The sequence below is a fragment of the Schistocerca serialis genome, chromosome 4 (assembly GCF_023864345.2).
Source record: "Schistocerca serialis cubense isolate TAMUIC-IGC-003099 chromosome 4, iqSchSeri2.2, whole genome shotgun sequence".
NCBI lineage: Eukaryota > Metazoa > Arthropoda > Insecta > Orthoptera > Acrididae > Schistocerca > Schistocerca serialis.
Window position 1 is genome coordinate 35,739,462 of NC_064641.1, and position 24,028 is coordinate 35,763,489.

The following is a 24,028-nucleotide window of genomic DNA, read 5'->3' on the forward strand; positions in this document are numbered from 1 at the left end:
GAGACTGAACAACAAACAAGTAGAATTTAACAAGTAAATGGCACAACATATCTCCAGTCACTTAACTTCTAATAAACTGAGATTTCTGGCGAAGACCTAGTGCAGCACCCCGAAATCGCTCTCCCGAACCGTCCACCTCCAGGCGCTTCAACGGACGCAGGAAGACGCAGACGCGCCCATCTCCCGACTCACGGCGTCGCAGCTAGCGCCGGCCAGACCGATGTCGTGGGTTGACTCCTGTTGCTCTCGTGTCGGCCGCGAAGCCACTACTCCTCGCTATACGGCGCGGCCCACTGGACTCACGTGGCGACCTCACATGCGCCGACGCTCAAGACGGACGAGTTATCTTGTGCCTCAGTGCGCGACAGACCGACCGATCGATCCAACCGGCCTTAAAGTCGATCCGAACGACAGACATCCTCGCACTCCAGACGGCAGCCCGACATTGACTAAGCGCTCACTCAGTCAGACTCACCCCTGCAGAGGAAACATGCCCTCAGGCTACCCGACATCCCTTCCCCGGGAAGAGACCGACCTACCCATCAATCCAACCGCCAATATCCATTGCCTGAGCAAACTCGAGCAGACTGGAGGCCTAACACATACTAGAACTCCGGACGACAGATAGACACTGACTGCCGCACACTGACCCGGCTGACCAACCGATTAGACTCAGCTCGACTGGCCGACTCAGACTGACTGACTGACAGACTCGCCGAGACTGAACGACTGACGCAGACTGACTGACCCCTTGCAGAGCTGCTCATAGCTCCCCTTAAATGCACGTGAACAGGCAACTTTTCCCTTTTCCCACCAGATGGTGACACCAAAGCTGCGATTGCCACAGCGGCGCCACCGCCAGCAACGGAGGGGACTGCTTTACACTACGCGCTGCGGCGCGCTTTTCAAAACAGCAATTTTTACTACGGCTCAATTAGGATTATGTGATATTCGTTGTAGTAAAATAAACCGATAACTGTTACAGAAGTTATTGGCACAATTACGAGATGTATTTCATTGTTAACTGTAAATAATAATGTGAAATTAGTAGGAAATTAATCATAATATACGTGTCGTTTTTTCAGGTTGCTCTGGGTACATACTTCTATGTGTTGGAATACCAGGATGCATCGTCGCTTGGTTGGCTGCCAGTCACGTCGCTCGTCGTCTACATCTTCGTCTACTCGCCAGGTGAGCGGCCGGCCAGCAACAGTTTCTAGGGAGTCATGTTTATCCGAAAAAATTAGTCGCTATGCCTTCCCGCAATCCTTGACTCTACTCTCGCTGTTTTTATATGCGTGCATGTGTGTGTGTGTGTTTGTGTGTGTGAATGAGTGAGTGTAAAGGGCAGTCAAATGAAAAGGAGACAGATAGGAAAACAATAATAAACTGTTTATTATTTCAAAAGTAAGCGCCAAAACTGTTAAAACATTTATTCCACTGTGAGACAAGACGGTTAGTACCTTCATGGAAAAATGCTTGCGGTTCCCTATTTAACCATGCAGGAGTGCACCTCTTTGTCAAAAACCTTCCTCCAGCGGTCAAAAAATATAGAAAACGTACGGGATGAGATTTGGACCGTATGCAGGATGCGTGAACACTTTCCAAAAATTGAAGCGCGAAATTACGCCCAAACGTTCAGGAATCTTGATGGACGGCATCATTCTTTTGTACGATAACGCCCGCCTACACCTTGCAAAGTTGTTTCGACTACGGTGCAAAAGTGCATTACTGATCCTGCATAGAATCTTGACGCCCGCCCATGCGATTTCGATATTTTTGGAGCCGTGAAGAAACGCATTTGCGGCCGTCGATTTTCTTCGAATGAAGAGATCCACGCCTGGGTACAATCATGGTTCCATAGGCAATTGCAAACATTTTTAGACGGTCGCATTGACCGACTTGTCTCACAAAGGGGATAATGTATTAACAATTACGGCTATTACTTATGAAATAATAATAGTTTACTTACGTTTTTCCGTCTATCTCGTTTTCATTTGACTGCCCCTTCTAGATTGCAGACGTGAAACACACTTTCCTAGTCTACGAGACGTTACACTCCAAAGTTGTGACAGCGGAAAACTGGCGAATAGTTTTCAGTTTATACAAGTGTATACGACGCGTGACCGTAACGTAATGAGACTGATGAGAAAAAAAATGTTGCTTACCGTTTTAGTCAAGTTTAGTGATGTCTCCTTCAAATTAGTTCCCTTCTTACTGCACACACTTTTTCCAGAGCTTCTGCCATTGATGATAACATTTCTGGAACTCATCTTTTGTCGTATCCTCCAAAACCGTCGTCACAGCTTTTTGGACATCTTGTGTTGCTTCAAAATGGTGTCCCTTGACCGCCGTTTTACTCTTGGAAATAGAAAAAAGTCGCACGGAGCGATATCTGGTGAATAAGGTGGCTGTGGTAGTACTGAAATTTGTTGTGAGGTTAAAAATTACTGTTGTGGTGTGAAATTTTTGGGAACCATTTTTGCACAAATCTTTCTCGTACCAAGATCTTCAGTTATTATCAGACGAACCGTTTCTCTATTGATGTTCAGTTCTTCTGCAATCATTTTCACGGATAATCTTCGATCAGATCGTACGAGTTCACGCACCCTGGCCAAGGTGACATCGGTCCGTGAAGTTGATGGTCGTCCACTGCAGTCTTCATCTGCAACATTCGTTCTGCCTTCACTAAATATTTTATGCCAACGAAAAACATGAGCGCTTGACATAACCTCATCTCCAAAAGCCTTCTGAAGCCTACCATAAGTTGTCTTCGTGTTTTCACCCAATTTAATCCAAAAGGAAATGGCATACCATTGCGCAGTGTTATGCGGTTCCATTTCCGTGACGAGAGACACAAACACGTGTTAACTTATTACAGCACAACTCATGACAGAGCAGTTGCATCGATGTCCCGCTTGGACTAGAAGCAGCTTATAGACCAAGGTCAAAGATAATGTGCCTACGCAAGCCTGCAGGGTTGCCACATCTTACAAAGAAAATCAGTCTCATTACTTTATTGTCGCACCTCGTATTAGAGCAGAGAAGTGTGATACGTTAGCGTCATGGGAGTGACAAGTATTAATTTTATTATTATTCTGAATAGGTCCGTTACTCTTGCTACTATTCAAGTAAAATATATATGCAATGCCTGATAAAGAAAGAGAAGCATGCAGAAGAGTAGGAGAAAACGAAACTTCACTGGTTGAGAGGGTATGTGATGTTATTTCAGTGATTACAAAATCGAGTCAAATTTGCAAAGTACTTGGAAGCATAGGCCCTCTTATCAGTATGACGATGCACGCCATCTAACCAGCAAGCCTGCACTGATTCGGTTGGGAATTGTGTCATAAATCTGTTGTCGCTGTTCTAAGACAAGCGGCTGCACAACTGTTGCAACTGGTCCTTGATATCCTGGTTACTCGCTTTGGGACAGCGGTGACATCCCGGCTGGTCCCACACACGTCCTATCGGAGGCAGATCTGGGAATCTTGCTGCCCACTGGAGTATCTCAACATCATGTAGACACTTCATAGAGACACGTGTCATGTGTGGAGCAGCGTGTTGCCCTGTCGAAAAATGCACTCATCCTCATAAATTAAGGATAATTGCAGAATGTGGTGTCACACAACGTGGTACTGCACAAAATTGGCGCTAATAGCTTAGGCACATAGGGAACACACACGACACAGATCTGTAAGTCCACGGTATTGGTGATAAGTTGAGAAAACCGTCCCGAAACACGTGTGCTACAAAATGCCTCTGTTTCCTGCACATGTACCCCGACATCATTATGAGATATGATCACCATGCACATGCACACAGGCCACACCACGGGTTGGCATACTCTGGATCAGGTCGTCAAGCAGCTGCTAGGGTACAGCCTTCCATTCTTGCACCAATGCCTGTCGGTGCTCCTGAAGTGTCGTAGGGGTTTGAAGATGTGCAGCGATACGTCGACCGAGAGCATTCCAGACGTGCTCGATGGGGTTTAGGTCTGGAGAACAGGCAGGCCTGATATCTTCTGTTTCGAGGTACTCCTCCACGATGGCAGCTCGGTGGGGCCGTGCGTTATCATCCATCAGGAGGAAGGTGGGACCCATTGCACCCCTGAAAAGGTGGACATACTGGTGCAAAATGACGTCCAGATACACCTGACCTGTTACTGTTCGTCTGCCAAAGACATGCAGGGGTCTATGTGCACCAATCGTAATCCCACCCCACACCATCAAACCACAACCTCAATACAAGTCCCTTTCAAGGATATTAAGGGCTTGGTATCTGGTTCCTGGTTCACGCCTGAGGAAAACCGGCGAGAATCACTGTTCAGACTATACCTAAACTCGTCCATGAACATAACCTGGGACCATTGTTCCAATGACCATGTGCTGTATTCTTGACACCACGCCTTACGGGCCCTCCTGTGACCAGGAGTCAGTGGAATGCACCTTGCAAGTCTCCAGGCGAATAAACCATGTCTGTTAAATCGTCTGTGGACTGTGTGTCTGGAGACAACTGTCCCAGTGGCTGCAGTAAGGTCCCGAGCAAGGCTACCTGCAGTACTCCGTGGCCCTCTGCGAGCACTGATGGTGAGATATCGGTCTTCTTGTGGTGTTGTACACTGTGGACGACCGAGCGAGGTGGCGCAGTGGTTAGCACACTGGACTCGCATTCGGGAGGACGACGGTTCAATCCCGTCTCCGCCCATCCTGATTTAGGTTTTCCGTGATTTCCCTAAATCGCTTCAGGCAAATGCCGGGATGGTTCCTTTGAAAGGGCACGGCCGATTTCCTTCCCCATCCTGCCCTCACCCGAGCTTGCGCTCCGTCTCTAATGACCTCGTTGTCGACGGGACGTTAAACACTAATCTCCTCCTCCTCCTCCACTGTGGACGTCCCATACTGTAGCGCCTGGACACGTTTCCTGCCTGCTGGAATCGTTGCCATAACCTTCACACTTTGTAGCACACGGAGGGCCCGTGCTACGACCTGCTATGTTTGGCAGCCTCCAGTTGCCTTAGTATTCTACCCCTCATAACGTCATCAAAATGTGTCCTATGAGCCATTTTTCAACACACAGTCACCATTAGCACGTCTTAAAACGTCTACACACTTACTCGCTGCACCGTACTCTGCCCGCATCTCGTGGTCGTGCGGTAGCGTTCTCGCTTCCCACACCCGGGTTCCCGGGTTCGATTCCCGGCGGGGTCAGGGATTTTCTCTGCCTCGTGATGGCTGGGTGTTGTGTGCTGTCTTTAGGTTAGTTAGGTTTAAGTAGTTCTAAGTTCTAGGGGACTTATGACCACAGCAGTTGAGTCCCATAGTGCTCAGAGCCATTTGATTTTTTTTGCACCGTACTCTGACATATACCAACACTCCTCTACGTATGTGGACTGCTGCGAGCGCCACCGTGCGACGACCGCAGGTCAAATGCAACGCATGGTCATACCTCGAGGTGATTTAAACCCGCAAACCGCCCACCAGAGCGTCGTTTCACCATGCATCAGCATTATCCTTAATTTATGAGCATGAGTGTAGCACCATGAGAGGTAACACATGAAGACGAGACGCTGTATGTCCGTGACGTACTGATGTGACGTCAGAGTTCTCTGATACACTCCCAGTCGTGACCTGAAGTAATATGCGATAGCTCCCGACTCCATGACGCCAAGGCTGGCGCTGCTGTGCCTCCTCAGAACATTGGAAGAATGGGACTTCTCTCCAGATCTCCGCCATGCTCACCTATGATGGTCATTGAGGGCAGGGCAGAATCTTAATTGGTCACTGAACGCGATGCGACGCCATTCATTAGCAGTCCGTGCTTCCCGGTCAAAGACTCCCGTTTGTGTTATGGTCTCAGCATAAGACAGACATTCCCTAGTCTTGTTGCAGCTAGCTTCCGACCAGTGATGTTGAATAACACAGAATATTACAGAGAGCCCATACTCGTTCTCGGATCGCAGATGTAGACGTGAAGGCGTTGCGATGTGGTTGGTGCCCAACACCTCGATACCTTGTGGTAGTCAGACGTGGTCGATAGGAACACTGACGATGAGTATGACAGCCCTCGCGTTCCATGCAGTCCAACATGGGGCCACTGTTGCATCCGAACGCGCGACAAATCCAGATACTGAACGACTCCACCAGCCGGTGGTACAGACATGCACAGTGAGACCCCTTTGAAACTCAGTCAGGTGCTGATAACGCTTTCTCAGAGGAGTACCCGGCGTCTCCGTGTACTTCGCAGCAATCACTCAATATCTGAGGCTGTCCAAGCCCCTTACATACCCGACCGGGCCTGACAGCACCTCCAAATACGACGAGAACTAATGCTCTCTGGCTAAAGTTCTACTTGTTACCGAGAATAGCAACCTTAATCATTTGCATTCCCGCCGTTGGTGCACGTTTACGAAATTATATTGACGTCAGACATGTCTTCTGTGTGCATCGCTTTTTGTCGAGCCATGTAGTTAACAAAACCATTCTATGTTAACACTAAACTCACGCAGAACTAAATAATATATGTTCGAGTCATCGAGAAAAGTGGAGGGAAAGAAATCTCGAGTACATCTGAGATGGAGATATTGAACGTTTCGCACATATAGATGATGTTATCATAAGCGTCGTCAGGTGCACTGTCTCTGGTGTTTGAAAGGGTATTGGCAATTTCGTTTTTGCATTGCGTAGCTGGAGCCAGCTCAAACATATAGTGCGCACATTGCGTCTTTCATGTGAAACCCGGTGCAGGCGGAAAGTGTAGCTTTCTTTCCCCGTACAAATAAAATGATTTTTACGGCGGAATTTTATGTTCCCATTCGATAGAGCGGTCCCATATTAGTGCTACATTTGTTTTATCGATATGTATTCGCAGGGCCAGTACTCCTGTAGCAACAACACTGCACTGGCCCGCACTGAATCCCACCGCCAAACATGCAGCGCTACCCAGTCGTTCCTGGGTTGCTGTTTATTCTTCCTATTTTACTCTCCCTGTTGATGCATACCGATAAAATAAATATCGCACTAGACTAATCCGAGACCGCTCCATCCAATGGGCACGAAAATTCCGCTTCAAGAATCATTATGTTTGTAAACGGTAAAAAATCGACGCTTTCTGTTGACGCTGGGACTGGCATTAAACGCGTGAGGAGCAGTAATTGTTGGACTGCCTCCAGCTACACAATGCAAAAAAGGAAATTGTAAATATCTGCCAAAACGTCTCTTAGGAGACACACTCGGTAGAAAAAAGCAGTACTTTAGAATGAAATACTTTCTTACTGTTAGACCTACTCATTGTTGACTATTACGGGGGACTTATAAAAAGATTTTTCCTTCTTACCGATAATTTTCTTTGAGACCTTTTCATTAATTTTTTTTCATTTATTATACTCTAGTGTCCAGAATTAAAACAACAAACTGCTATTTCTCCGTTCCGTGTCTAATTCACGAGGTAATAATATAAAGTGTCAACAGATGTCCGTACAATCATTTGCTGCTCGGAAGACGGCATTCTAGACAACCGACAACCACACCAACGATGACGTTGTAGCACCTACCAAACGGGGTAGTGTTTGCCCACGTCCACCATTGCTGCGTACACAGTCCAGACGGCGCAGTATGGCATAGGGAAGATGCCTACCAGATTCTCTGCGGTGCAGGACCATAGGAAGAATGAAACCAGAACAGCCGGAAACTGATGTGGCTAAAAAATGGTTCAAACGGTTCTAGGCATTATGGGACTGAATCCGTGAGGTCATCAGTCCCCTAGACTTAGAACTACTTAAACCTAACTACATCTACATCTACATGACTACTCTGCAATTCACATTTAAGTGCTTGGCAGAGGGTTCGTCGAACCACAATCATACTATCTCTCTACCATTCCACTCCCGAACAGCGCGCGGGAAAAACGAACACCTAAACCTTTCTGTTCGAGCTCTGATTTCTCTTATTTTATTTTGATGATCATTCCTACCTATGTAGGTTGGGCTCAACAAAATATTTTCGCATTCGGAAGAGAAAGTTGGTGAGTGAAATTTCGTAAATAGATCTCGCCGCGACGAAAAACGTCTTTGCTGTAATGACTTCCATCCAAATTCGCGTATCATATCTGCCACACTCTCTCCCCTACTACGTGATAATACAAAACGAGCTGCCCTTTTTTGCACCCTTTCGATGTCCTCCGTCAATCCCACCTGGTAAGGATCCCACACCGCGCAGCAATATTCTAACAGAGGACGAACGAGTGTAGTGTAAGCTGTCTCTTTAGTGGACTTGTTGCATCTTCTAAGTGTCCTGCCAATGAAACGCAACCGTTGGCTCGCCTTCCCCACAATATTATCTGTGTGGTCTTTCCAACTGAAGTTGTTCGTAATTTTAACACCCAGGTACTTAGTTGAATTGACAGCCTTGAGAATTGTACTATTTATCGAGTAATCGAATTCCAACGGATTTCTTTTGGAAGTCATGTGGATCACCTCACACTTTTCGTTATTTAGCGTCAACTGCCACCTGCCACACCGTACAGCAATCTTTTCTAAATCGCTTTGCAACTGATACTGGTCTTCGGATGACCTTACTAGACGGTAAATTACAGCATCATCTGCGAACAACCTAAGAGAACTGCTCAGATTGGCACCCAGGTCATTTATATACACTCCTGGAAATTGAAATAAGAACACCGTGAATTCATTGTCCCAGGAAGGGGAAACTTTATTGACACATTCCTGGGGTCAGATACATCACATGATCACACTGACAGAACCACAGGCACATAGACACAGGCAACAAAGCATGCACAATGTCGGCACTAGTACAGTGTATATCCACCTTTCGCAGCAATGCAGGCTGCTATTCTCCCATGGAGACGATCGTAGAGATGCTGGATGTAGTCCTGTGGAACGGCTTGCCATGCCATTTCCACCTGGCGCCTCAGTTGGACCAGCGTTCGTGCTGGACGTGCAGACCGCGTGAGACGACGCTTCATCCAGTTCCAAACATGCTCAATGAGGGACAGATCCGGAGATCTTGCTGGCCAGGGTAGTTGACTTACACCTTCTAGAGCACGTTGGGTGGCACGGGATACATGCGGACGTGCATTGTCCTGTTGGAACAGCAAGTTCCCTTGCCGGTCTAGGAATGGTAGAACGATGGGTTCGATGACGGTTTGGATGTACCGTGCACTATTCAGTGTCCCCTCGACGATCACCAGTGGTGTACGGCCAGTGTAGGAGATCGCTCCCCACACCATGATGCCGGGTGTTGGCCCTGTGTGCCTCCGTCGTATGCAGTCCTGATTGTGGCGCTCACCTGCACGGCGCCAAACACGCATACGACCATCATTGGCACCAAGGCAGAAGCGACTCTCATCGCTGAAGACGACACGTCTCCATTCGTCCCTCCATTCACGCCTGTCGCGACACCACTGGAGGCGGGCTGCACGATGTTGGGGCGTGAGCGGAAGACGGCCTAACGGTGTGCGGGACCGTAGCCCAGCTTCATGGAGACGGTTGCGAATGGTCCTCGCCGATACCCCAGGAGCAACAGTGTCCCTAATTTGCTGGGAAGTGGCGGTGCGGTCCCCTACGGCACTGCGTAGGATCCTACGGTCTTGGCGTGCATCCGTGCGTCGCTGCGGTCTGGTCCCAGGTCCACGGGCACGTGCACCTTCCGCCGACCACTGGCGACAACATCGATGTACTGTGGAGACCTCACGCCCCACGTGTTGAGCAATTCGGCGGTACGTCCACCCGGCCTCCCGCATGCCCACTATACGCCCTCGCTCAAAGTCCGTCAACTGCACATATGGTCCACGTCCACGCTATCGCGGCATGCTACCAGTGTTAAAGACTGCGATGGAGCTCCGTATGCCACGGCAAACTGGCTGACACTGACGGCGGCGGTGCACAAATGCTGCGCAGCTAGCGCCATTCGACGGCCAACACCGCGGTTCCTGGTGTGTCCGCTGTGCCGTGCGTGGGATCATTGCTTGTACAGCCCTCTCGCAGTGTCCGGAGCAAGTATGGTGGGTCTGACACACCGGTGTCAATGTGTTCTTTTTTCCATTTCCAGGAGTGTAGATCAGGAACAGCAGAGGTCCCAGGACGCTTCCCTGGGGAACACCTGATATCACTTTAGTTTTACTCGACGATTTGCCGTCTATTACTACGAACTGCGACCTTCCTGACAGGAAATCACGAATCCAGTCGCACAACCGAGACGATACCCCATAGGCCCGCACCTAAGGGCGTCACACACATCCATGTCCGAGGCAGGATTCGAACCTGCGACCGTAGCAGCAGCGTGGTTCCGGACTGAGGCGCCTAGAACCGCTCGGCCACAGTGGCCGGCTACTGATGTGGCCCGATGGCTTAACGTGAATCGTTCTGTTGTTTGTCGAATGTGGTGACAGTTTATAGAGATCCAAACTGTATCCCGAAAACCAGGACCGACCACGTGTGATACAGAAAGAGAGGAACTTTATTTGGCTAAGAGCACGACGGTAATCCCTTGGCAATGCACGGCAGCTGGCGTTCGACCTAGCAGCCTACACTGGACAAGTTGTATCGAGGCATACTGTGTACAAAAGGCTTCGGCAGAGCGGCCTTTATTGTCAGAGACCCTCTGTATGCGTACCTCTGACGCGTCTTCACAGGAGGGAACGCCTAGAGTGGAGTCGTCAACATGGCACCTGACGGTCGAACACTGGGTCAATGTTCTTTTCACAGATGAGTCCCGATATGGTCTTGGCAGTGATTCTCGACGTATCTGGAGGGAATGTGGCACACGATTTCGGGACCCAAAAATTGTGGAAAGAGACCGATATCGAGGAGAATCTCTAATGGCTCTGAGCACTATGGGACTTAACATCTGTGGTCATCAGTCCCCTAGAACTTAGAACTACTTAAACCTAACTAACCTAAGGACAGCACACAACACCCAGCCATCACGAGGCAGAGAAAATCCCTGACCCCGCCGGGAATCGAACCCGGGAACCCGAGCGTGGGAAGCGAGAACGCTACCGCACAACCACGAGATGCGGGCTGAGAATCTCTAATGGCAGGGATCATGTCGACCACTCGAAAACCTCTTCACGAAATTGAAAGGTTGAATCGACAAGGTTGGACTGCTATCAAGTATAGTGACGAGATCTTGGGACGTCAAGTGCAGTTGTTGCGAGGTGCTGTGGGCTTAGATCTCTTATTGCTAGACGATAATGCTCGACCTCAAAGAGCACGGGTGGTTGATGTTTTCCTGGAAACGGCAGATAATGCACACATGGCAGCTCGCTCTCCCGATCTGAATCCTATAGAATACGTCGGGGATGCAGTAGGGACACGGGAAGCTCAACAAGAGATTGATGACATCTTTCGGGGCATGCTCCGTCGTTTTCAGGCCTGTATTGCTGACAGAGATGGTCACACCCCATACTGAGCACGTAAGTCAGTTGTCGGAATGTGTGTGCAAATACGTTAAATTGTAAAAAAAACGAACAACATTTTTGTCTGCCGTTAAGCATGTTGCAAGTCTTTACGTTATATTCTTTACATTGTTTCTACTTTACTATTATCTGTTTATATTGTTTTGTGGCAAAATAGACGCAACGTTGCAACATTTCCATTTGTTGCTTTAATTTTGGACACCAGTGTAGTTAATACAGCCTTTATGCTTCTAAGAGCCTTACAACGTTTTTAACTACGCCAATTTCAGGTGCAAATTCATATCGTCTTAGAAATCTCCGTATTTCTACACAAAATACACGCTTTTTTTCTCAAGAGATGACTTTCGAAGGACTGCGATAATTGGATTCCGATGACAGCTACATACACTCCTGGAAATGGAAAAAAGAACACATTGACACCGGTGTGTCAGACCCACCATACTTGCTCCGGACACTGCGAGAGGGCTGTACAAGCAATGATCACACGCACGGCACAGCGGACACACCAGGAACCGCGGTGTTGGCCGTCGAATGGCGCTAGCTGCGCAGCATTTGTGCACCGCCGCCGTCAGTGTCAGCCAGTTTGCCGTGGCATACGGAGCTCCATCGCAGTCTTTAACACTGGTAGCATGCCGCGACAGCGTGGACGTGAACCGTATGTGCAGTTGACGGACTTTGAGCGAGGGCGTATAGTGGGCATGCGGGAGGCCGGGTGGACGTACCGCCAAATTGCTCAACACGTGGGGCGTGAGGTCTCCACAGTACATCGATGTTGTCGCCAGTGGTCGGCGGAAGGTGCACGTGCCCGTCGACCTGGGACCGGACCGCAGCGACGCACGGATGCACGCCAAGACCGTAGGATCCTACGCAGTGCCGTAGGGGACCGCACCGCCACTTCCCAGCAAATTAGGGACACTGTTGCTCCTGGGGTATCGGCGAGGACCATTTGCAACCGTCTCCATGAAGCTGGGCTACGGTCCCGCACACCGTTAGGCCGTCTTCCGCTCACGCCCCAACATCGTGCAGCCCGCCTCCAGTGGTGTCGCGACAGGCGTGAATGGAGGGACGAATGGAGACGTGTCGTCTTCAGCGATGAGAGTCGCTTCTGCCTTGGTGCCAATGATGGTCGTATGCGTGTTTGGCGCCGTGCAGGTGAGCGCCACAATCAGGACTGCATACGACCGAAGCACACAGGGCCAACACCCGGCATCATGGTGTGGGGAGCGATCTCCTACACTGGCCGTACACCACTGGTGATCGTCGAGGGGACACTGAATAGTGCACGGTACATCCAAACCGTCATCGAACCCATCGTTCTACCATTCCTAGACCGGCAAGGGAACTTGCTGTTCCAACAGGACAATGCACGTCCGCATGTATCCCGTGCCACCCAACGTGCTCTAGAAGGTGGAAGTCAACTACCCTGGCCAGCAAGATCTCCGGATCTGTCCCCCATTGAGCATGTTTGGGACTGGATGAAGCGTCGTCTCACGCGGTCTGCACGTCCAGCACGAACGCTGGTCCAACTGAGGCGCCAGGTGGAAATGGCATGGCAAGCCATTCCACAGGACTACATGGGAGAATAGCAGCCTGCATTGCTGCGAAAGGTGGATACACACTGTACTAGTGCCGACATTGTGCATGCTCTGTTGCCTGTGTCTATGCGCCTGTGGTTCTGTCAGTGTGATCATGTGATGTATCTGACCCCAGGAATGTGTCAATAAAGTTTCCCCTTCCTGGGACAATGAATTCACGGTGATCTTATTTCAATTTCCAGGAGTGTATTATACTAGCGGAAACAGTGCGAGAATATCATTTTATGCTTATCTTTCCACTCTATAAACACATCTGTTAAACCTTTTGTGTCCGTAGCTCGTGGTCGTGCGGTAGCGCTCTCGCTTCCCGCGCCCGGGTTCCCGGGTTCGATTCCCGGCGGGGTTAGGGATTTTCTCTGCCTCGTGATGTCCTTAGGTTAGTTAGGTTTAAGTAGTTCTAAGTTCTAGGGGACTGATGACCATAGATGTTAAGTCCCATGGTGCTCTGAGCCATTTGCACCATTTGAAACCTGTTGTTTTTGCGGGTCACGTAAAGATTACGAGAAATGTTTGTAATTTTGCGACTCAGACATATGCTTCACAGACAAAAAATTGAAATATCAGTATTGCACAAACGTTTCTGATTCTTTCGACGGTCTCCCACAGCAATATTTCGACCTATTTGACACTGCGAGATCCTTCACTAGTTACAACTGTCACAACAACTTGGCCAAAAACAAAACAAACAAGAAAATACTCCATGAAATCTGGAAGATTCCCAATATTCAAATACTATTCGAACCATCAAAAGAGATGCATCCGGGGAATGTGTCTCAACAGTCTGTGATGCTACAATGTGCAGCTAAAGCTAATATTTTCGATGACGCCTCCATGCAGTGCTGTTTTAGCAAAAGGAACGGCGTCCCAACTTAAGAAGCCGGATTATTCCTGTTATCAGCTTCCAGAACGTTTCGAATGCTGCCAATGAACCGAAACGTATCATCTCCTTTACTAATCATAGATTCTTGTGATCATTGCATTAGATAACCCTACTAATTATTATTGTTGTTGTTGTTGTTGCTGTGGTCTTCAGTCCGAAGACTGGTTTGATGCAGCTGTCCGTGCTACTCTATCCTGTTCAAGCCTCTTCATCTCTAAGTAACTACTGCAACCTACATCCCCCTGAATCTGCTTACTGTATTCATCTCTTGGTCTCCCTCTACTATTTTTATCCCACACGCTTCCCTCCAGTGCTAAAACGGTGATCCTCTGACGTCTCATATTGTGTCCTTGCAACCGATCCCTTCTTTTCGTCAGGTTGTACCACAAATTTCTCTTCTCCCCAATTCTGTTCAGTACCTTCTCATTATTACGTGATCTACCCATCTAATCATAAACAGTCTTCTGTTGCACCACATTTCTAAAGCTTCTATTCTCTTCTTGTCTGAACTATTTATCGCCTATGTTTCACCTCCATACATGGCTACACTCCATACAAATACTTTCAGAAAGGACTTCCTTACAGTTAAATCTATACTCGACGTTAACAAATTTCTCTTCTTCAGAAATCCTTTTCTTGCCATTGCCAGTCTGCATTTTATATCCTCCCTACTTCGACCATCATCATTTTGCTTTCCCATAACTCCCTTAGCATCACCTGATTTAATTCGACTACATTCCATTATCCCCGTTTTGCTTTTGTTGATGTTCATCTTATAACCTCCTTTCGGGATACTGTCCATTCCGTTACAGGTAGCTGTTTGAGTTGACTGATTGACATTATAGTTATAGGATACTAAGTTTGTGCAGTTTGTGAATTGAAGTTTTATTTTTCTGAACGTTTGAAGAAAGCTTCCAATCTTTACACTACTTCGAAATTTTGTGGAGATTCTACTGGATATTTATGCAATTTTCAGGTCGTACTCCATCATAGGTAACTAGTTCACCTACAGTTTTTGTACCGCTCAATAGCGATGTTAAGTCTTTTGACTAGACGAGGCGTAGGGGAAATTTCTAATGTTCTACCCTTTATCTTTCTTGAACTTTATCAGCTTAGTAATACTGCAGAATCAATCTAATGTGAAATGTTACTTCTACCCGTTTATTTAGTTTTTACGATACAACACCAACAGTAATGTGCCCTTGCTTAAGGACAGCGCAAGAGTATTGTTAACACATAACATATATGCGAACAGTTGCGCTAAGCCCTTTTATAATCTGGTTGTAATTGTATGAATGTATAATTGACCGATAGTGCCAGGCGTTTTTGATCCCCAGATAAATGACTAGGAAGCTATGAGATCAAGAAAAACAGCTGTAACTAGATACCTGACACGAATCTGCTAAAAAAAACCTGTTGTCTTTTTAAAATCAGAGCTTCATATAACAATTACTGTCAGAGGTATTATGTGACTGAGGCTCAAAAAAATATAAATGGTTCAAATGGCTCTGAGCACTATGGGACTTAACATCTGTGGTCATCAGTCCAGTAGAACTTAGAACTACTACCTAACTAACCTAAGGACATCACACACATCCATGCCCGACGCAGGATTCGAACCTGCGACTGTAGTGGTCACGCGGTTCCAGACTGAAGCGCCTAGAACCGCACGGCCACACCGGCCGGCTTGATGCTCAAGCGCAGCTAAATAATTACTCTTTATTTTTGCACTACAAGCTCAAAATTCTTTAGAACAGCGATTTTGCCTTTATTCTCAAGTTACTCGCAGTTTCGTTTGTCGTCCTTCTATAGCAAACAATCATTGTCTAATTCGTAATGATATATTAATTATAAACATATGGCATTTAATAAATGAATAAATAAATAATATGTCAATAAATAAAAGTCAAATCGCAATTTAGTAAACGAACCATCAAATAAATGTCAAAACGTATTCAGTACATTTATAATTAATATACGTCATGGAATCGCTACGATACTGACAGTGACAGTTTCCTAATGATGCAATATGGACATCAAATCATACTAGGCTTTACTTGAGAATGGCAATAAGGCCGAAACAGTTATCGTAGAGAACATTAAACTTATTCCAGCTAGTCTGGACCTTTCCTCTTCCAGACTTCAAATTGGCATGCACTGTGCTGCGTGCCCAAGCGAACAAAAAAAGTTCTGTGGTGTGCCATTCTTCTCCAGTGATCGGAAGATATTACAATAAACTGATGCTCCTTTAGTACTGATTTTTCTTTGTCCCATCCTAGCACAATGATTGAAACCACAAGCAAAGGTTATTTGACATCTTGTCAGTATGAACTAAATTCTACTTTAACTGTATTCTTTGGGGCAACGGTTACTAATATCTAACCAAAGAACTAGATAAGCTGAACTTTTTTTTCCAACTGGATTTGGCTGTACGATTTTTTGCAGTTCAAGAAGACAAGAAACGCAAGATCTCGCGCTACAGATCAGGAGACTGCAGTTGTATTTAATCTGAATTCTAGCTTATTATTCTCTTTTATTACACACGAAGGGAATTGGCTACTGTTACCAGCAGTTTAAGTCCTAAGCAGTATAGCCATTCTAAACCCTAGCCAGCTCCGATGAAAGCAAAATAAAAGAATAAGTAAATATTCCGTTGACTAATTGCCACTACATTTCAAAATTAATGCTAAAAAAGAAAGAAGCTTTCCGAATTCTTGCTGTATTTTCTCCTCCAGTGTCCTTTTAACTGCATGTTATGGCTAATTTCAGGAACTACTGTAAGGATTTTAACATGGTTTTCACTAATAAATAAAGTGATTCACGAGGAAAGTTTATGTATATCATTATATACTGTAAAAAAGTACTCAGGACATAGATACTTACTGTTAGTGCTATCCGTAAGAAACTGCTTCGGGTTGCTAGCGTAGCTAAATGCTATATACACAGAAATAATCACTTTACGTTGTATCCAGTGCCAACCTGGCCAAAAAAAGGAAGCTAAATAAAACGGAGACTCTAGACAGTCTAAAAATGATCTCGCTCGTATAAAATACCGACAATGGTGTTGCTCCCGTGCTCCTTTCTTGTCCAGATGTGGTCGAATATATCTTGGATGACCTCTCCTGGCGATGCTCCACGGTGGTCAGCTGCATAGCTCACAGATGGCTCTGCCCACCAACCGCAAATGCCACGTACGCTGTACTCAGTATGCCGTGAGTCGCTTTTTTGATGCGAACATATTAATACTTTTTTAAGTACGCAACATTTTCGCCTTAATGACCGACTTGGTACTGCTGGATCTAGGCGTGTTCCGTTTTCTATATTTTTTTTTCAATCATGATCGTTTAACAGCTCTTACAGCCTCTTAAACGGCCTCCGTCTTTAATTCGGACGATTCTTTCGAGACAATTCTGACAAACGTTAGCCTATTAGGCAGGGAACTACTTCTTGCTGCACACTATTTTCACGGAAGCAGCCATGTTATTCATAAAATAATGGAGATTAATAAATATCATCTTGCTGGGTTTGAAAACTGCTGTCGACGTTTTTTTCTGTGTTTGCAAATTAAATTGGGTTTTCAAGCTCCGCCTTCTGCAAAACGCAGTGTATTTCTTTTTTCTATTTTTCCAAACATGTTTCGACATCTGTGTGTTTATCTTCATACTGTAGAGACAAGGACTAGAAGTTCATAAGGCACAGACAACACAGTACAGAATAATCTCAACGTCGACAACATCCCAACAGGCAAATTTAAGAAAGTTGGAATTTCTCAGATAACTTGCAGTTCATGCCAATCTGTATACATAGGTCGATATGCAGGAACTTCAAAACTAGTTATTCTGAGTTTCTCAGTCTTAAAAAGTGACAATACACGCACTAATTTAACAGATCGTCTCATAGGCACAATCCAAATACTATTGAAACTGATCTCAAGATCCTCAGACAATAAAACAGTCTTTACCGAAAACTTCATTAGTGGAGAACTACCTCATACAAAAAACGATAACATAAGAAAAGAAAGTATGAAACGAATACGTAACACTATGCAATTAAACACCCGTTTGCACAGCTTAACACTTCATGAATTATAGAAAAACGCACCCACAAAGAAAATACAGCATAACAAACAAACAAACATCCTCGATTATCCAACAAGATCTCCTCAATTTAGTCTTTCACCCACTATCTCCCTCCCTCTCTCTCTCTCTCTCTCTCTCTCTCTCTCTCTCACACACACACACACACACACACACACACGCACGCACGCACGCACACACACACACACACACATCAAATACGTTTCTCCCTAAGCGGACGCATCACACAAACTCGCACCAAACATTCAGAATTAGCGGCCACAATGGACAAAAAGAAAACAATGAACAATTGAAAAACGAAAATAACATGGCATCTCTCGGCGAATATGAATAACCTTACTCCCAAATCTCGTTTTGTGTGTGAAAAAGCGTGAGACAATGTCAGGGCGAAGTGCGGTAGGTGAGAATAACAGCGTATGTAACTACAGCCAAAAAGAAAACAAGCCCACGACGGAAAAAGAACGGAAAACTTAAGGACATATACCACTAGTACTCTTGCAAAAATATTTCAAAATCAAAAACTCCTTACGCAATTTCTTGCGACTACTTTGAAGATGACGTGCTGACAAGCCGTAAAAAGGCATCAATCAAGCCGACATGTACAAATCCACTTTCTCCATTAATGTAATTCAGGTGCCTGATCACAACATAAATAAATACGTAAATAAATGGAGCCATACATGTTATAAAAATGGATTTACGTAAATATGAATTTATGTATGTTACACATCTCCTCCTAAACCACAGAACCAATCTCAACCAAACTTGTTACACATATCACACACTGTCTGGAAACCATCGCTGTGGGAGTAAAATGAACTGGTTATCAAAGAGCTGCGGGTGGGGGCGGAAAAGCAGTTATCCCACGATGAGCGAATGCCGATACTTTGGTGATCCAGTATTTGAGCATTAGGGTACTTGAAGACTTACAACAAACTTTAAACATAATTTCAAAACCTTTAAGAAACATTTCCTCTGTGATGATCCCCACTAAATGATGAAAGGAAAAAAGTTTATCGTTTACTTCATTTTCGCTCTTCACGTCGCAAGACTGCGGCATCAAGCATGAAGTTTTAATTTATTGCTTCTTTACTACTAACTTTTCTCGCGACACATTTTGCAGACAGTATTCACATACACCGCTGAATCTAACAGAACAAATATATCATTCTACGACATATAATTCAGGAGATTTGGCGCTATAAAAATTGAGCTGCGTAGAAATGAAACTGCACGGCGAAATTCGCCAGAAATTGAGGTGAAATGAGTATACAAAAATGGATGAAATAATGTTAAATAGATATCCAATATATTTTACATGAGCATAGGCGGGCAAAGCAACGGGTATAAAAGTTCATTCTAAATCACGATTTTAACCAAACTTGGTACACATGTTTGTTACAGTCTGAAAAGAAGACAGAAACAGGGGGAGGAAGATGTAGGCAGAGAGAGAGCGAGGAGGAGATGAAAAGACAAAGTGCCTGGAGGGTGTGGGCAGATAAAGGGAAGAGGAGGTGACGGACAGAGAGAGGAGGAGATGGACAGAGAAAGGAAAGAGGAAGAGATGAACAGAGAGAGGGGAGGAGGAGAGATGGACAGAAAGGGGGAGGAGAAGATGGACAGAGATGGGTGAGGTGTAGATGAGCAAAGAGAGGTTGGAAGAGGAGATGAACAAAGAGATAGGGGAAGAGGAAATGGAATTAGATGAGAGAGGTGGAGTTGGGCAGAGGGGGAAGGAGCATATGGACAGAGGGGGGGGGGGGGGGGGAAGGAAACGAAGAGGGGATAAGAAATGTACGAGAGAGGTGGAGGACATGGACAAATAGAGAGGGTGGAAGATCTAACAATACCACCACTTGCAAAGTAGGTTAGAAATCAGATTAATAATGTTGCTCACGCAGCATATGTTCGCTTTATCGGGCAACAACAAAGTTATTGACTGTGGATGTTATCGTCAGAATGGAAATAATGAAGTCGCTGTAAAAAGTCATTAATTTTGGCACTTATCTTGAATGGATTCCCACGTAGATTTCGTCGAAGTTGTTATGGCTCATCTTGTTGATACTAGGGTGATTCCACTTTGACTGCTAGAAGGTCCAGATCTGTATTTTAGCAATATTTGAAGACCTAACAAATGCGATTTTCAGAAAATTCTTAATGATCAAACAATCCCAGATCAGAACAATGATATGGTAGAAATAATTTTTGACTTGGTGTTCACGATCCACATTTTTAATAACTTCTTGTAAATTCACATATACTTCTTCTTAACTGTCACATCATCAAGAAAACAGTTTTGTATCAATCTTCATACATTTAACTTCCTCTTTAACTAAACACAAGACTTGACTGTTCTTTTACAAAGCGAAATAACAACTTAACTTCTGCAAAGTGAAACAAAGACTGCTCTGTGCGCATTCGCGCCAAAACTGTTACAAGTAAGTCAAAGATTATGACAGTCTCACAGAAATGAATACACACAAGAACCATATCACTGTAATATATCGATACATCGGAGTACCTACACATTAATAAAAACAAATGTGAATATTGTCAAAAAATTTGTCTGTTACTTCGCAGAACAGTAGTACGATATTACTGGTATCGAGAACTGGGGTTGGAGTGTCATAATGGTCACGTAAATAAAGAACCATTACAAAGAGACGGACAGAAGGGGGGTGAAGGACGAGATGAACAAAGGAAGGGGAAAGAAGGAGATGAGCTAATAGAAGATTATAATAAATATATACCAGGGTGATAACAAGTTCTCAGCTAGTAAATAAATAAACAATAAAAAACCAACATTTCGTAGTTTTGGTCTAAAATAACTACCAATTCTGTGTAATATTTGTAAAGAAATAAACCAGGACCCTCTGAAGTTAAGACAGGTGTCGAAACACGCTTTGGTAAACAGGAAAAGTAAAATAAGTTGTGTTTTCCGGAAGGAAGAGATTAAAAACGCAAACGTGATAAATGTCGCCGGCTGCTGTGCCCGAGCGGTTCTAGGCGCTTCAGTCCGGAACCGCGCTGCTCCTACGGTCGCAGGTTCGAATCCTGCCTTGGGCACGGATGTGTGTGATGTCCTTAGGTTAGTTAGGTTTAAGTACACTACTGGCCATTAAAATTGCTACACCACGAAGATGACGTGCTACAGATGCTACAGACGCGAAATTTAACCGACAGCAAGACGATGCTGTGATACGCAAATGATTAGCTTTTCGGAGCATTCACAAAAGGTTGGCTCCGGTGGCGACACCTACAACGTGCTGACATGAAGAAAGTTTTCAACCAATTTCTCATACACAAACAGCAGTCGACCGGCGTTGCCTGATGAAACGTTGTTGTGATGCCTCGTGTAAAGGAGGAGAAATGCGTACCATCACGTTTCCCACTTTGACAAAGGTCGGATTGTAGTCTATCGCGATTGCGGTTTATCGTACCGCGACATTGCTGCTCGCGTTGGTCCAGATCCAATGACTGTTAGCAGAATATGGAATCGGTAGGTTCAGGAGGGTAATACGGAATGCCGTGCTGGGTCCCAACGGCCTCGTATCACTAGCAGTCGAGATGACAGGCATGTTATTCGCATGGCTGTAACGGATCGTGCAGCCACGTCTCGATCCCTGAGTCAACAGATGGGGACGTTTGCAACACAACAACCGTCTACACGAACAGTTCCACGACGTTTGCAGCAGCATGGACTATAAGCTCGGAGACCATGGCTGCGGTTACCCTTGTCGCTGCATCACAGACAGCAGCGCCTGCGATGGTGTACTAACGACGAACCAGAGTGCACGAATGGCAAAACATCATTTTTCGGATGAATCCAGGTTCTGTTTACAGCGTCATGATGGTCGCATCCGTGTTTGGCGACATCACGGTGAACGCACATTGGAAGTGTGTATTCGTCATCGCCATACTGGCGTATCACCCGGCGTGATGGTGTGGGGTGCCATTGGTTACACGTCTTAGTGACCTCTTGTTCGCATTGACGGCACTTTGAACAGTGGACGTTACATTTCAGATGTGTTACGATCCGTGGCTGTACCCTTCATTCGATCCCTGCGAAACCCTACATTTCAGCAGGGTAATGCACGACCGCATGTTGCAGGTCCTGTACGCGCCTTTCTGGATACAGAAAATGTTCGACTGCTGCCCTGGCCAGCACATTCTCCAGATCTCTCACCAGTTGGAAACGTCTGGTCAAAGGTGCCGAGCAACTGGCTCGTCACAATACACCAGTCACTACTCTTGATGAACTGTGGAATCGTGTTGAAGCTGCATGGGCAGGTGTGCCTGTACACGCCATCGAAGCACTATTTGGCTCCATGCCCAGGCGTATCAAGACCGTTATTACGGCCAGAGGTGGTTGTTCTCGATACAGCTTTCTAAGGATCAATGCATCCAAATTGCGTGAAAATGTCCAATGAATACCCGTTTACCATCTGCATTTCTTCTTGGTGTAGCAACTTTAATGGCCAGTAGAGTAGTTCTAAGTCTAGGGGACTGATGACCTCAGATGTTAAGTCCCATAGTGCTCAGAGCCGTTTTTATGATAAATGTCGTTGCTGACCTCCGGTCAGATCAGGAGCTCCCGTATTGACATGCCGCCTTTTCTTTTCCAGGATTTGGGGCGCTGCCTTGGGCCGTCATGGGGGAGATCTTCCCGACCAACGTGAAGGCGCTGGCGTCGTCGCTGACGGCGTCCTTCTGCTGGCTGGTGGCCTTCCTCATCACCAAGTTCTTCAGCCAGATCTCGAGCTCTCTGGGCGCCTACACGCCCTTCTGGTTCTTCTCCGTCTGCTGCATCGCCGCCGCGCTTTTCGTCGTCTTCCTGCTGCCGGAGACGAAGGGCCGCCGGCTCGAGGAGATCCAGGCCATCCTCAACAAGCGGTGACCGCCTCACCGGCGCACAGCCCACCTGCCGACACTTCTGTGTCTCGCTGGACGCCTGTCGTACTATTTTCTGCGTCTCAAGGGTACTCGACAAGCCCAGTCTACATCACTGGAAAGCCACCACAAAGCTTCTTACGTCGTGGTGCTATTCGCCCGCGTAACAGCCGAATAAAGAACAGTAAAGAGGCAAAGTGCTTGCCAGTTAAGCTAAGATACATTGGAAACAAGTGCTGTGATTTTTCTTGTAGCTATTAAGTTCATTACGTGTGAAACTATTGTTAATAAATCGTGCTGGAATGTTTCCAGGACTACCTCTGAAAATATATGTTAAACACTGATTTCTTCTGTACCATATTGTTTCCATAACAGCACCTGCTCATCTGCCCAATAAAATACTGAAACTTTTCCATGCAGTACTAGTATGTAAGTCATTCCAGTGAAGCAACTGTACCAAATACTTAGTATTAGGAAAACAGTCTTAATCGCGTTTTTTTTATTTATTTAATGCCGACAGGTTCAGCCCATCGCAAGGGCCATGTTCAGGGCGAACATACTGTGAAATTACAATATATATCTTAGACAAAACTAATGCCAACCATGACTAATGACAACCATTACGTAAATATAATGTTTTACCCACAGGTCGACTGCTTCTGGCGTCACGTCTATCAAGGTGTGGCAGGAGAGGACACTGGTGTTTACGTCCCGTCGACAACGACGTCATTAGAGACGGAGCACAAGCTCGGATTAGGAAAGGATGGGGAAGGAAGTCGGCCGTGCCCTCTCAAAGAAACCATCCCGGCATTTGCCTGGAGTGATCTAGGGAAATCACGGAAAACCTAAATCAGGATGGCCGGACGCGGGATTGAACCGTCGTCCTCCCAAATGTGAGCCCAGTGTGCTAACCACTGCGCCACCTCGCTCGGTGTGGCAGGAGACTTTAAGGAATCTACCTTATGCCTGGGTTTATATAGCAAGCTATGAGCACGTGAGAATAAGCAACGCCTCCAGCGGTGACCAATGGTAGACGTCTAGACTTAAAAACTGGAGTATAAATGCAATTTGTGTTAAGTTTGCAATATAAATCCAGGCTATATAAACACAGCCATAAGGTAAATTCCTTA

General features: G+C 46.0%; 1 protein-coding gene across 1 annotated transcript in view; it reads left to right on the plus strand.

Annotated features, from left to right (window-relative positions):
• Positions 1-23,242, plus strand: part of LOC126474892 (facilitated trehalose transporter Tret1-like) — an 83,211-nt gene extending 59,969 nt beyond the window's left edge. Inside the window, exons 5-6 of the mRNA XM_050102384.1 lie at positions 1,086-1,191; positions 22,634-23,242. Of these exons, the coding sequence (XP_049958341.1) occupies positions 1,086-1,191; positions 22,634-22,905 (378 nt within the window). The 3' untranslated portion in view covers positions 22,906-23,242. The remainder of the gene's footprint in view (positions 1-1,085; positions 1,192-22,633) is intronic.
• Positions 23,243-24,028: the final 786 nt, after the last annotated feature.